The 13,637-nt window shown below is 41.8% G+C and overlaps 2 protein-coding genes across 2 annotated transcripts in view; one reads left to right on the top strand and one right to left on the bottom strand.

Moving 5' to 3' along the window:
- Nucleotides 1-1,423: 1,423 nt before the first annotated feature.
- Nucleotides 1,424-7,125, bottom strand: Ptges3l (prostaglandin E synthase 3 like). Its single transcript, XM_015495643.2, has 7 exons — nucleotides 7,034-7,125; nucleotides 6,596-6,709; nucleotides 6,423-6,489; nucleotides 6,225-6,323; nucleotides 3,434-3,523; nucleotides 2,475-2,528; nucleotides 1,424-1,993 (listed from the first exon to the last, which is right to left on the bottom strand). The coding sequence occupies exons 1-7, from the start codon at nucleotides 7,039-7,041 to the stop codon at nucleotides 1,958-1,960; spliced, it is 468 nt and encodes a 155-aa protein (XP_015351129.2). The 5' UTR covers nucleotides 7,042-7,125; the 3' UTR covers nucleotides 1,424-1,957.
- A 408-nt stretch (nucleotides 7,126-7,533) lies between these two features.
- Nucleotides 7,534-13,637, top strand: part of Rundc1 (RUN domain containing 1) — an 11,508-nt gene continuing 5,404 nt past the window's right edge. Inside the window, 4 exon segments of the mRNA XM_048790772.1 lie at nucleotides 7,534-7,845; nucleotides 11,023-11,028; nucleotides 12,498-12,656; nucleotides 13,535-13,633. Coding sequence (XP_048646729.1) covers nucleotides 7,582-7,845; nucleotides 11,023-11,028; nucleotides 12,498-12,656; nucleotides 13,535-13,633 — 528 coding nt within the window. The 5' untranslated portion in view covers nucleotides 7,534-7,581.

Raw genomic sequence — 13,637 nt, 5'->3', positions numbered from 1 at the left:
ATTTATTTATATTGAGGATTAATCTCAGGGGCACTTAACCATTGAGCCCTTTTTTATTTTTTGAGATAGGGTCTAGCTAAATTGCTGAGGCTGGCCTAGAGCTTGTGATCCTCCTGCCTCAGCGTCCCAAGTCACTGGGATCACAGGTATGCATACCACTATGCTCAGCTTCTACACAATTTCATTTTTTAAACTATGTCCATATATATTGCTTATATAAGTTTTAAAGCTTACTTTTTAAATTTTTTTTTAGCTGTCAATGGATCTTTATCTAATTAATTTATTTATATGTGGTGCTGAGAATTGAACCCAGTGCCCCTCACACACGCTAGGCAAGTGCTCCACCACTGAGACATGACCCCAGCCCGTAAAACTTACTTTTAAAAACAAATCTTAATACTTTACTATGACTTCAGGGCCAAATGTCATGGTCTACATCTGTAATCCCAGCAATTTGGGAGGTTAAGGCAGGAGGATTGCAAGTCCAAAGCCAGCCTCAAAAACTTAGTGAGATCCTAAGTAACTTAGCAAGACCCTGTAGCAAAATTACAAATAAAAAGAACTGGGGATATGGCTCAGCAGTTAAGTGCCCCTGGGTTCAATCCCCAGTACAAATAAACTATGACTTCAAAGAGCAAGGTCTATGGATATTACATTTGTTTTAAGTCACAGTCATTGAACACATTTGGCACTCAAAAGATATTTATGAATGGTGTGTGAGGTTGTAGCTCAGTGATAGCACACTTGCCTAGCAAGTGGGGTTTGATTCTCAGCACCATATATAAATAAATAAAATAAAGGTCCATCAACAACTAAAAAGAAATATTTTTTAAAAAAAGGTATTTATGGATGAATGAAGAACCTGTTAAATGGAAGAGTATACAGATATAGACATTAACTAGAGTAAAAATTAGTTTTGAAAATGTGAAAAGATTTATGGATGCAGGAAGCTGAGGTGGCTGGGTTTAGTTTATTTAGTTTGCTTGGGTTTTTCTTTTATTTTGTTTTGGTACTGGGGATTGAACCCGGGGGTATTTTACCACTGAGCTGTATCTCTAGCCCTTTTATTATTTTTTTTATTTTGAGGCAAGGTCTCATTAGATTGCTTAGGGTCTTGATAAATTGCTAAAGCTGGCCTCAAATTTGCAATCCTCCTGCTTCAGCTTCCACTGGAATTATAGACCTGCACCCTGCTCTTGGCCTAAGGTGACACTCACACTCACACACACACACACACACACACACACTTGGTTCTAAGAAGGACCAAGCCCAGATACAGGCAAGAGGAAGTCCTTGGGTTGGTTATAAGCCTGTCCCTAATATCTTTTGTCTTCCAACCTCAGTGAGGACCAGAATCTCTGAGCCCTACCCTACATTCTTAAGAGAAACTCTGAAAGCAGAAGAGGCTTTCCACCAAGAGGAAGATGGAGAACCATCCTAGAGATTTATTACAATCTGTTTCCTCTTTGGCTCTTGCTCTATCACATATATGTAAATCTCAAATAACCAAGCATCCCAAACATAGATCTTATAAATAAATCAGTAAGAAGTTAGAAGCCCCCGGCCAACCCCGTCTACTCTTCCTCTATCCTGCTATCTTGATGAAGCACCAAAGTCAAGTGCACAGTAGGAAGACATAAAGTATGAAGAGGAACACTTAATAAAGAACTTTTATAGGGGCTGGGGATGTGGCTCAAGTGGTAGCGTGCTCGCCTGGCATGCGCAAGGCACTGGGTTCGATCCTCAACACCACATAAAAGTGAAGTGAAGATATTGTGTCCACCTAAAACTAAAAAATAAATATTTAGGGGGAAAAAAAAAAAAGAACTTCTAGGAAAGTTCGGAGATCTCAAAGGACCCTGGTGCACAGCCAAAGAGCTGACAAGGTCCAGACCACGACTCTTCAGAGCAACAGAAAGCAGTTATAATCTCCTCTCAGCTCTGCTGTCACAGAAAGTTAATTACTTGTTGCATCAGCACTGTCAGAATCATCCTGGGGAGAGAAAAAAAGACAAAGCACCTGTAGGCTCTACAAAAAATGAACATTTATGTTTATAAATGCTGCTCGCGGCTGCCTACTCTCCATGTTTCCTTTCTGTTACCTTCTAAAACATACTTTTTAGGAGGCTAATAATGAAGGATTTTAACTTTGGATAATAAAATAAACCCTGGCACTCAATAAACAGCACTCTATTATGCATCACTTAGTTCCAGAATTTCAATAATTCTACTAATCCTACAGCTGTAAAGATGCTCAACAAGACCAGATCTGCTCTAGGATGGTGAAGGAGGGAGGGAGATGGAAGGGAGACGCTCTTGGTTTTCTAAAACTTGCAGAACATTTGTCAAATTCAAATTTGGTTAATATGCACTGAGAACTATTGTGTGCTAGAGACCGGGATAGAAACTTTCTAGTGTGTTATTTTTTAAGGCCTAAAAAGAAACTGAAGAGTGGCGGGAAAGGCATTACTTACATCCAGGTCATCCATGGCAGGTGGAGGTCTCTTGGTGCTGACCTTTTTCAAAAGCTAATGGGAAGAAAAAATAGTCCCAAGAGTCAAGGAGGGTGAGGGAAGGATAACCTGCATACTGATGGACTACAGAAGAATGGTTCCAGCCAGAGCCTGCCAGACAACTACTCCCATCTTCAAAACCTGTAACACATCACTGAAATTAACTGGAGCCTGTCAGGTAGTGCATGTCTATAATCCCAGCAGCTCAAGAGGCTGAGGCAGGAGTATCGTGAGTTCAAAGCCAGCCTTAGCAATGTAGTAAGGCCCTAAGCAATGCAGAGAGACCCTGTTTCTAAATAAAATATTAAAAAATAGCTGGGAATGTGGATCACTGGTTAAGTTCCCCTGGGTTCAATCCCCATACAAAAAAATTAAAAAAACAAAAGTTCATTGTAAAAAAAGTAAACTTAAATACACATAGTCTTTACCCTTACTAATCCAGATTCATATCCCACCCCCTTCTCAACAGTGCTAGGGATCAAACCCATGGCCTCACACAGTCTAGGCAAGCACTACCACTGAGCTACATCCTCAACCCATGATACACACTTTATACTGTTTGGTGTTAGCTTCCCATGAAATGTTCTGGCTCAGGAAGAAAAAAAAAAAAAAACACAAAGAAAATAAAAGACAAGAATGTAAGTACTATGGGAAGCAATTTTGCTAAACTTGTTCAGAACACAGGCTACTCTATGAATAGTAATTGAATCTATATATAATTTCACACTAATGTTTATTCCTCTCATCCCTACTAAACACTGCATGAAATGTGTAAAGAGTAACAGCACCAATGAATAACCTACTAAGGATGCTTGACTATCCCTGCTTGGTCCTGATGACACTTCTCCAGAGAAATGTATGCAGAAAGACACAGAGAATGACCAAGATGGGCAAAACCCAGCAAGTGCTATATCTCTTACCTCTGCATAATGCTCCACGTGAGCCAGCTCTACCTCTTCATCCCCTTCCCAGTCTCTCCAGTTATCGAAGTCCACAGACAGCCACACTGGCTTCAAGAGGAAATACAGAGAGTCACAGGCAGGAAGAGCAGCATCAGGAATGCATGAAAAGATTATCAGTATGTGCATAGAAGGGTAAGAGGGTCAATGTGGTATAGTATTCCCAACAGCATCCCTTCTGACCAACTCCCCTCCAGGCTGACATGTTGTCATTGGCATCCACAAATATTTACCAAAAATCTATTAGCTGCTGAGCACAATGCCAGAAATGACAGGATCTGTAAAAGCATAGAAGCCCTGCCCTTAGGGGGACAACACATCTGGAAAAATATCATAAAGCATCATAGGAGTTAGTCAGTCAAGACAGACAAGTGGCATTCCCTGGAATCAGAGGTGACACTTTGAGGCCCATGTTCCAAAGTGTCCTCATTTATATAGGGAAGACATCATTCACACATTCATTTAACAATATTTATTGAACATACACTATGGGTCAGACTCTGAGTTTGGTACTGGGATTATAAAAAGGTTCAACAGACTGTCTCAGCCATCAGGAAGAAAGTGGGGGAAAGATACATTAAAAAAAAATCCACAGACAGTCTTGCACACAGTGTGAAAAGTATGGTGGTAGGATGAAACAGGGGATACCATGGGAACCCAGAAAGAAGGTAGGGGAACCCATACTTCTTGGAATAGCAGGGCCTTTAAGGATATGCAGGGGTTAGGTAGGTGAAGGCAAGAATGGTGGTAGATTTTCAGGAAAAAGACATGGCTTGAGCAAAATTACAAAGGTGAGGAAAACCTAGTTTATACAACAAACAAACAAACAAACAAACAAAAAAACCACAGAAACAAAACACTGCAAATAGCTTGCTGTGTCTGGAATGTAAACATGGAGCCAGAAAGTATGGGATGGGATTCTTGCCTTGCTACAGTACTTGGAATTCAACCCAAAGGGCAGGAGTTACAGCTCAAATACCTAAAAAAAAGGTCAGGGAGGTAATGAAAAAGAGTAACCTGAGGTGAAGTGTATACCCCATTTAAAGCTTCTGTTCAGCATTTGGGAATTTATATTAGCATAACCAGATTCTCCCAAATTGCAAAGAAGCTAATAATATGAATTTGTAGATAAAATATCTTACATTTTTAAATGCCAGCAAGCAATAAAAAATGTAAATGTAACCAATCAAAACAATTTTTATGCCAGGTAATGGTAGTGCACACCAGTGATTCCAGTTATTCAGGAAGCTGAGGCAGAAGGATCACAAGTTCAAGGCCAACCTGAGCAATTTAATGAGACTGTGTCTCAAAAATAAAAATAAAAAATTTTAAAAGGGTTAGAGATATAGCTCAGTAGAAGAGTATCTGCCTAGCATGCATGAGGCTCTGGGTTCAATCTCTAGTACTAAAGGGAAAAAAAATTGACACTGTGAAAAATATTAAAATAAATGTGAAAAAAGTCAGATTCATCCAGCAGGTGGCCAATTTTCAGGCTTTGGGTTTTTTGTGGTTGTTGTGTTTTGGGTATTAGGGACTGAACCCAGGAGTGCTCTATCATTGTCCTAGATTAACATCCTTTTTATATTTTACTTTGAGGCAGGGTCTCACTAAATTGTCCAGGTTGACCTTGAACTTGTGATCATTCTGCCTCAGCCTCCCAGTAGCTGGGATTAAAGGCATGCATCACCATGCCCAGCTGAACTTTCAATCTTAAGGGGAGAAGCCACTGGAGGGTCTTATGTGGGAAAGTGTTAAGGTTAAGGTATGTTTTAGACAGTCTGCTTGGAGCAACATAGAGGATGGATTGTGGATGGGGCAAAAAATATGCAACAAACTTCCCCAAAGGGGCTGGGGTTGTAGCTCAGGGGTAGAATGCTTGCCTAGCAAGTGTGAGGCACTGGGTTCCACCTTCAACACCACATCAAAATAAATAAAATATAGGTTTTGCATCCTTCTACAACTAATAATAATAATAATAGTAAAAACTTCCCAAAAAATACTGATGGAGGAGGTCTGAACCAGGAGGAAGTAATAATTTCAAAAATATTTAGGAGGTCAGCCAGGTATAGTGGTGACTGAGGCAGGAGTATCACAAGTTAGAGACCAGCCTCAGCAATTTAGTAAGACCCTATCTCAAAATAATAAATAAATAAAGACTGTCTTTCCCTCTGGAGATAGCCTGCATTCTCCCTTGAATGTGTATTCCTTGCTTTACACCCAAGGCGTCTCTCTTGAGATTGTCCCCATTCTTCCTTTAATATATGTTTACTTTCCTAAATAAACCTCCATCTTTGTTTTGTTTTTTTGTTTGTTTTTTGGTACCGGGAGTTAAACTCGGGGTACTCAACCACTGAGCCACATCCCCGGCCTTATTTTTGTATTTTATTTAGAGACAGGGTCTCACTGAGTTGCTTAGCGCCTCACCATTGCTGAGGCTGGCTTTGAATTTGCTATTCTCCCGTCTCAGCCTCTCCAGCCGCTGGGATTACAGGAATGTGCCACCGCGCGAGGCTCCATCTATGTTTTAAAAAATTAAATAAATAAAAATAAAAAGGGCTGGGGATGTAGTTCAGTGAGAGAGCACTCTGGGTTCAGTTCCTAGTACTGGGGATGTGGGTGAGGGAGGGCAGTATATTGAGTAGGAAGCAGGGCCTGATGAGTCATTGAATATTAACTGGAAAGGAAGCAAGGGCAATCCCAGAGGATGAACATAAACAGAGAGCACACAAGGAGCAAGCCACTCCCCACACACCTTGATATCTTCCTTGGTGAGCCGGGGCCAGGCCACCTTCTCCTTCCATTTCCTCACAAAGCAAGTAATAGAGCGGCCGGACCTCTTATCCTGGGAATCCTGCCAGATAGAAAGCCTCATTCTTAGGGTCTGAGTTTTCATATGAATCTCCTGGGCACCTTTTCCATCCAAACCTTACTTGACGCACCCCACCCTCACCTTGGAGTTCACTTTGGCGTAGAACTCAATCTCGTTGTACAACTCCACTCCATCACCATTCCTGCAGCTACGGAAATAATGAAATTGAGATGTGGGAGCCTGGGGGTGGGGGTGCGGATTAGGAAAACAGAAGTTCCTGGGAAGCGAGCCCCTTCATAGAGGAGGGCCATTACCTGAACACAACGCGATGATCCTCAATGAGCACATGGACATCCGTGCTGTCCTCAACACAAAATTCCATAAACACATACTTGGGCCTGTCATACCACAGGGTCCGGGCATGCTGCCTGAGAGGAGTGTGGTGGGGCTTCATAAGTGTGGGGAAGGGAATATAGGGCAGTTGGGTAAGATGAGGGAGGGGACCTTAAAGGAACGTTCGGTGCCGCAGTTCTGTTAAAGTGGAGCAATACAAGACAGAGGGGGAGGAAGGGAGTGACGGGAGTGCGTAGATGTGGTGAGGGTGAATCAAAACTCACCCTACAAGTTACAGAGTTCTGGGGTCTTGGGCTCCCATGGGCCTCACTGAACCTGGGGTGCGCACTAGACTGGAAGGGAATCTCCAGGGAAAAGGGCGGAGGGAAAGGGGCAGTACCAAGGCCGGAAACACTTACCGTGCCATGGCTGCTCCACCTGCCCAGTGGCATTTGGAGTCCCAGGCAAAAGCCTCTATCTTTAGATACTGGGGACGCCCCCAGCAGCTGCCTCTCCTTATATGGTCGAGGGAAGGGTTGAGAGGGTGGGGAATGTGGCTCCACTGCCTAGAGATCTGCACTCTGGAGGGATTCTGGGAGAGTTTAAAACCTGTAGACTTTAACCTCTCAAAATCTACAGAAATGTACTGATGAGGAGTAAACTGTGCACCCGCTTAAACCAGGAAAGGGCCATCCTAGACTCTGTACACAGGGAATGGCGTGTGCTCGGCTTCATTTACCTGTTTCTCCAACTTTTAGTACTCTCTGCCTAATTCAGAATAGGCGCTCAGGAGAAAATTATTGGCTCGAAAGAAGTCCCTGAGGGGCGTACTGCCCTCGGGAGGACTGCCCTCGGGTACGACCCAATTTTAAGCCCCGCCCTCCACTCCTCCCCTTTTTCCCTGCCTGCGCGCCGTTGCCATGGCAGTAAGGGGGCGCGGCTGACGTTCAGCAGTGTTTCCGGAAAGATGGCTGCTGTGGACGCTGCTGAGGAATCGGTAGCGGTGGTGGCGGCTGTTGAGGCAAAAGCAAAGGACGAAGAGGAGGAGGAAGAGGAATTGCTGCCACCATGCGAGGCGGTGCGCTGGGCCCCAGTAGGGGCGGTGGCCGAGACCGGGCCTGGGGTGTCTGCATTTTCGGAAGAGGCGGCAGCCGAGGAGNCCGGGAACCCTGCCAGCGACGAGGGCGACAGGCTGCCCGGGGACCGGCCACGGTTGCGGGGCGAGGACCAGGTGAGCCGCCGGGGCTGGGCCCCAAGAGATTTAGGAATAGGGAGTTAAGTGAGTGGCGTTGCTAACGCAGACGGAAGTATAAAGGAGAGAACAGACTCAACTAGGCGGTTATGGATATGTCAGAGACAGGGAGACTGGAGCCAGATGTGGATGGCATAAGAGAACTAAGCGGCCAGGGAACTTGTGAGAGGTGCATACTGAAGGTATGGGAAAAGTGCTCTGATGATGCGAGGAGAGGGAGCAGAGTATTGAGAAGACAACGGGACAACGAGTGCAGCGGTGCTCCCACTTACCTTACCCGCTCCTCATTAAAAAAAAAAAAAAAAAATCCTGGCCACCTTTTTTGGTGCTGGAGATTGAATCCAGCGCCTTGCGCTTGCTACGCACGGGATCTATCATGGAGCTACACTCTCAGTCTTAAACACTTTTGTTGATGGGGTACTCTGACTATGGGGATTAGAATTGGAAAGTGAACTGGAATCCGTGGAAATTTAGATTAATTTCTGTGCTTTCCTGTAAATCTAGGTAGTCTTTAATCTTTATACCCTCTTATCTGGTGAGAACTTGGATGAACAGCACAATCTCCTATTAACTGAAAAAAACATGACACCTGATTATATAAATTTCCTAACATTGGGGCTGGGGATGTGGCTCAAGCAGTAGCGTGCTCGCCTGGCATGTGTGGGCCCGGGTTCGATTCTCAGCACCACATACAAACAAAGATGTTAGGGGCTGGGGATGTGGCTCAAGCGGTACCAACAAAGATGTTGTGTCCGCCGAGAACTAAAAATAAATAAATAAATAAATAAATATTTAAAAAAAAAAAAAGATGTTGTGTCAGCCGAAATCTAAAAATAAATATTAAAAAATTATCTCTCTCTAAAAAAAAAAAATCCTAACATTGGTATTTTCAAACTGCTCTTTCATCCTGCTTAATAACTAGATATTCTAAATGAGGTCCTCTAGTAACTGACAAGATGGATTCAGTTTCCCTGCGTTGAGAAGCAATGAAACTATGTATTCCACACCAAGAAAAAGTTTCCTTACAAGTTTTGAATCTCTGGAAGTGAATTCATGTAGGTAGCTTGTTGGAGGCGTTGAAACACACTCTCTTTTTACTCTTCAAATTACAACTCACATGTGGCTTTCTTCCCACTCAAATTGATTTTAACCAACAAAGTTTATCAGCAGCAGATATTGACTTATTTTAATCAGAACAGTTTTCAGTGCAATCCTGTATTTACTGTTCCACCCTTTTTTCCACATCCACAGATAAGTACACAAGGAATAGCCACCTTAAATTGCCAGACTTGAAGATTAGAAAAGAGAATTAGTTTTGCAAGGTCCATTTCAGGATGGAAAAGCACCAAAGATTCTATGTGAATATGGCACACTTCATTGTTCATTTTCACTTTCAGAAACAGTGTAGCACTATTTATTTTAAAAATGTTTTTAATCAGTTGTTTTTTGCAGTACTGGGAATTGAATTCAGGGGTGTACTCCCACTGAGCAAAGTCTCCAGCCCTTTTTATTTATTGATTTTTGTTTATTTATTTATTTATTTATGGTACTGTGGAATTAAACCCAGGGGTGCTCTGCTACTGAGCCTCCCCAGACCTTTTATATTTTTTCTTTTGAAACAGGGCCTAAGTTTCCAAGGCTGGCCACAAACTTGCTGTCCTCCTAACTAGGGTGGTGGCTCATGCCTGTAATCCCAGTGATTTAGGAGGCTGAGGCAAGAGGAGGCCAGCCACAGCAATTTAATGAAACTCTGTATCAAAATTAAAAATAAAAAGTGTTGGAAATATGGCTCAGTGGTAGAGTGTCCCTGACTCAACTTCGCACTCCTGACTCAACCTTCCAATTCACCAGGATTATAGGCATGTGCCACCATGCCCAGATGGTTTTTTATTTTGAGACAGGGTCTCACTAAATTGCTGAGGCTGGTCTTGAACTTGAGATCCTTCTGCCTCAGTCTCTTAGGGTAACACTTAAAAAAAAAAAAAAAAAAAAAAAAAAACTAGTGGGTCTACCTAATAAACAGATAGAATCTTATGTGAACAGGTAGTAACTAAGTGGGGGACATCTTTGAACTGAATAATTTACTTATTGGTTCCATTTTGTTGTTGTGTTGGTGATAGTGCTGGGAATGGAACCAAGGGCCTCACGAATGCTAGGCAAAGCCATATGACTGAGTTACATCCCCAGTCTCCCCAATTTTTTTAAGCCAATATTGTATCTCAGTTCACACTAGGAATGATATCTATTATTTCCTGCTTTGCACCAGAGCTCATTGTTCTCTCCTATTAAATTTATTGCTCCACACTCCAGCAAATATCATACCATAGCTACCATAGCTACCATAGCAAGAGATAGAATTCAGCAGATTTAGTCCTGAAAACAGAATTATGATTTATGTCTGATTTCTTTCTTCTTTGGCTTCACAAAGTTGGGATACAATGAAAACAGAAATAAAGTCTATTTTCCCAGGTCTTTCTCCTTAGGCTAGTTAGATAACTTCCTTCAGTCAGAGTTCATTATTTGGAATTTGTCATTCACTACCTAATTTAGTTCAGTAACATGTAACAAATAGGTACTGAGAAGCCAGGAGCAGTGGTACACACCTGAAACCCCAGTGACTAAAGAGGCTGAGGTGGCAGGAAAATCTCAAGTTTGAGGCTAGCCTCAGCAACCTGTGGAGATCCTGTCTCAAACCAAAAAATTTAAAAAAGACTGGAGATATAGCTCAGAAGTACATCACCCCTGGGTTCAATCCCCAGTACTGGGAGGAAAAAAAAGTACTGAGAACTCATCCTATGCTGGTCACTGTACTTGGTATTGGTAATCAAAGTCAAGGCCCTTACCCTTAAGAAGCTGAGAAATTACTGGAGGCAGAATCATAAAAGTGTGTGCAAAATACTGAGGAGGAAATTATTCATCCTGCCTGGAGAAATCAGGAAAACTTCTTAAAGGCAAGCTAAGACTTTACGAAGTAGGGGAAAGAGGACAGGATTCCAGGAAAAAACTGTAACAGAAAGGTTTGGAGAAGGGTATCCTAAAGAAAGACTTGCTTTTGTGTTGAGCAAAGCTAATGCAAGAGGATTGCTTTATAAATACTTGAACAAAAAGTTAAATTTGTTGCTTTTCATTTTTTTCTCTCATGCATTACTTCTGGAGGGCTTGGTAAGTACCTTTTTAAGGTTAAATTTAATACTGTTATAGACTTCTAGTTTAAAATGTAGCCTTATACCTACAAATAACTTGCCGGTTTAGCTTTTTTAAATTTTATTTTTTTAAATTTATTTGTTTTGCAGTGCTGGGATCAAATCCAGGGCCTCAGATATTCAGGAGAAGTGCTCTACTTCTGAGCTATGCCCCCAGCACCTGCTTTTTTGGTTTTGATAGTCAAGAAAGGCAAGGAAAAGCTAGTATCTAAGAATATATTAGCAGGACTTTACCATCTTGAAGATTTTTTAATAATTTAAGTGTAGAAATTATCTGGTAGCCAATAGCAAAAAAAGGAATTACTTCTAGAAGATCTTAACCAGACTTAACAAAACAAGGGGCTGGGGATACATAACTTAGTAGTAGATTGCATAGGGCCCTGGGTTGGATCCAAAGCACTGCCCACAAATAAATAAATAACAGTGATCATGACCTTCCCACCCCATTACTTGTAGATGTTTCTCACTGGCACCTTCATTTGATTGTTTTAATTTTTTTTAAGTATCCTATAATCTTATCAGAGGAAATGGAGGAGATTTGAACCTTAAGAAAATTGGTTATGAGTTAAAAAGCCTTTCTTTAAACCCTGACCCCCAGATTCTCTTGCAAAATTTAGCTGCACAAGGTATTCAGGAGTTAAGCTATGGTCTTTGGTTGTGGATGATGGCATGTTTAATTCCTGGGAGGCACTCTTGGCTAAGAACGGGTTTTCTCTATCCCAACTAGACCTTTAAAAAACAAAAAGTTTTAACAAAAGACTTCTTTGTATTTATATCCTGTTTCCAATAAAGGACAGACACTTTGTGGTTTTTTTTTTTTTTTTTCCCAGTGCTGGGGATCAAATACAGGGCTTGCATATGCTAGGCAAGTGCTGTATCACCAAGCTATGCCTCCAGCACCAGAACTTCTTTAAGAAAACATGTATATAATAAATTGCCCTATAGCTGGTGCACCCAGCCTATAGTCCTAGCTGCTGGTGGGAGGTGCTGGAACAAGAGGAACACTTGAGCCCACGAGCCCAAGACCAGTCTGGGCAACACAGTGAGACCTGTTTCAAAATAAATAAATAAATCACCTTGGGTGGAATAATTATTATTACTTTCGACCTATCTTGTCAATTGAGTGTTTCATATTTTCCTGATCATTATTGGTTTGAGGGGGGTGTTTTTGTTTTGTTGGCACAGGGGATTGAATATAGGGGTACTTTACCATTGAGCTACATTTCCAGCTCTCTTTATTTTTTATTTTGAGACAGGGTCTCACTATTTTGCTTAGGGCCTTGCTAAATTGCTGAGGCTGACCTCAAACTTGCCATGCTCCTGAGTTTTGGGATTACAGATGTGCATAACCATAGCCAACCAAAAAGATTCTTAATGTGTCCTGATTTTCTCTTCTGTGAAATGGACCAAGTATTTTTCTTTTCTTAGAGTGAGCGGGAAAAACAAGAGCGTCTGGAAACCCAGAGGGAGAAACAGAAGGAACTGATATTACAGCTCAAGACTCAGCTAGATGACCTGGAAACATTTGCCTATCAAGAGGGCAGTTACGACTCCCTGCCTCAATCTGTGGTCTTGGAAAGACAGAGGGTGAGCAGGCCTCAGAGGCACCTCCATCATTACACAAGGTTAACTAGTCCCTGCCAACATTCCCAGAATAGCTTCTCCAAGTTCAGTTTACCTGTGGCCTCACTGAGAATCCCTGCTGGTTCAAATCAAAAGGAAATTTTACTCTCATATAGAGCCATTCTTTATTTACACATGGAAAATACATGTTCAAATTGTTTCTAATAATGTTGCTCGAAAATTTGCGCTGTAATATACCTTGATGTTTTATAGAGTTGTCCTTTGGTTGTCTAAAGTAAGGCAAGAAGAGAAAAGATTTTAAGAAAAATCAGTATACATTCTCTTGGAAACCTTTAGAGGAAACTAAATGTGAGGCCTCTTTGGGTTATTCATACTTTTGTTTTACTGAGTGAAAGCTGATTGTCCTGGTAAAAAAATTACAGTGTGTAAAAGGAGCCATTTCTATCAGAGAGGAACTAAAGGTTCTTGTTATGTTAAAAGTAGTAGAGCCTGATCTTGATCAACAGTTGGATATTCTCACAAATTTGGAGGTCTGCTGAGTTTTGATTTCCATTTAAAGATATACTCCTTGCTTAAGAGTCTTCTTTCTGGGGCTGGGGATGTGGCTCAAGCGGTAGCGCGCTCGCCTGGCATGCGTGCGGCCCGGGTTCAATCCTTAGCACCACATACAAACAAAGATGTTGTGTCTGCCAAAAACCAAAAAATAATGATTATAAAATTTTCTCTCTCTCTCTCTCTCTCTCTCTCTCTCTCTCTCTCTCTCTGTCTCTGTCTCTCACCTCTCTCTTAAAAAAAAAAAAGGGAAAAAAAAAAAGATTCTTCTTTCTAACCCTCTACTTGAGAATTCTAAAGTGTATGTTCATTGCTTATGGTCCTGATAGGTGATCATAGATGAGTTAATAAAGAAACTGGACATGAATCTGAATGAGGACATCAGTTCCCTATCCACTGAAGAGCTTCGTCAGCGTGTGGATGCAGCAGTGG

This window comes from Marmota marmota, unplaced genomic scaffold, assembly GCF_001458135.2.
Source record: "Marmota marmota marmota unplaced genomic scaffold, marMar, whole genome shotgun sequence".
Classification (NCBI taxonomy): Eukaryota; Metazoa; Chordata; class Mammalia; order Rodentia; family Sciuridae; genus Marmota; species Marmota marmota.
This window is presented reverse-complemented; position numbering and strand designations above follow the sequence as displayed.

What these genes read in the sequence shown, in the direction of transcription:
- Ptges3l (XM_015495643.2), bottom strand. An exon ending in ACGCCAAAGTGAACTCCAAG is followed by an intron (nt 6,324 to 6,422) that starts GTGAGGGTGGGG and finishes TCTATCTGGCAG; the next exon opens with GATTCCCAGGATAAGAGGTC. An exon ending in ACGTGGAGCATTATGCAGAG is followed by an intron (nt 2,529 to 3,433) that starts GTAAGAGATATA and finishes TCTTCCCATTAG; the next exon opens with CTTTTGAAAAAGGTCAGCAC.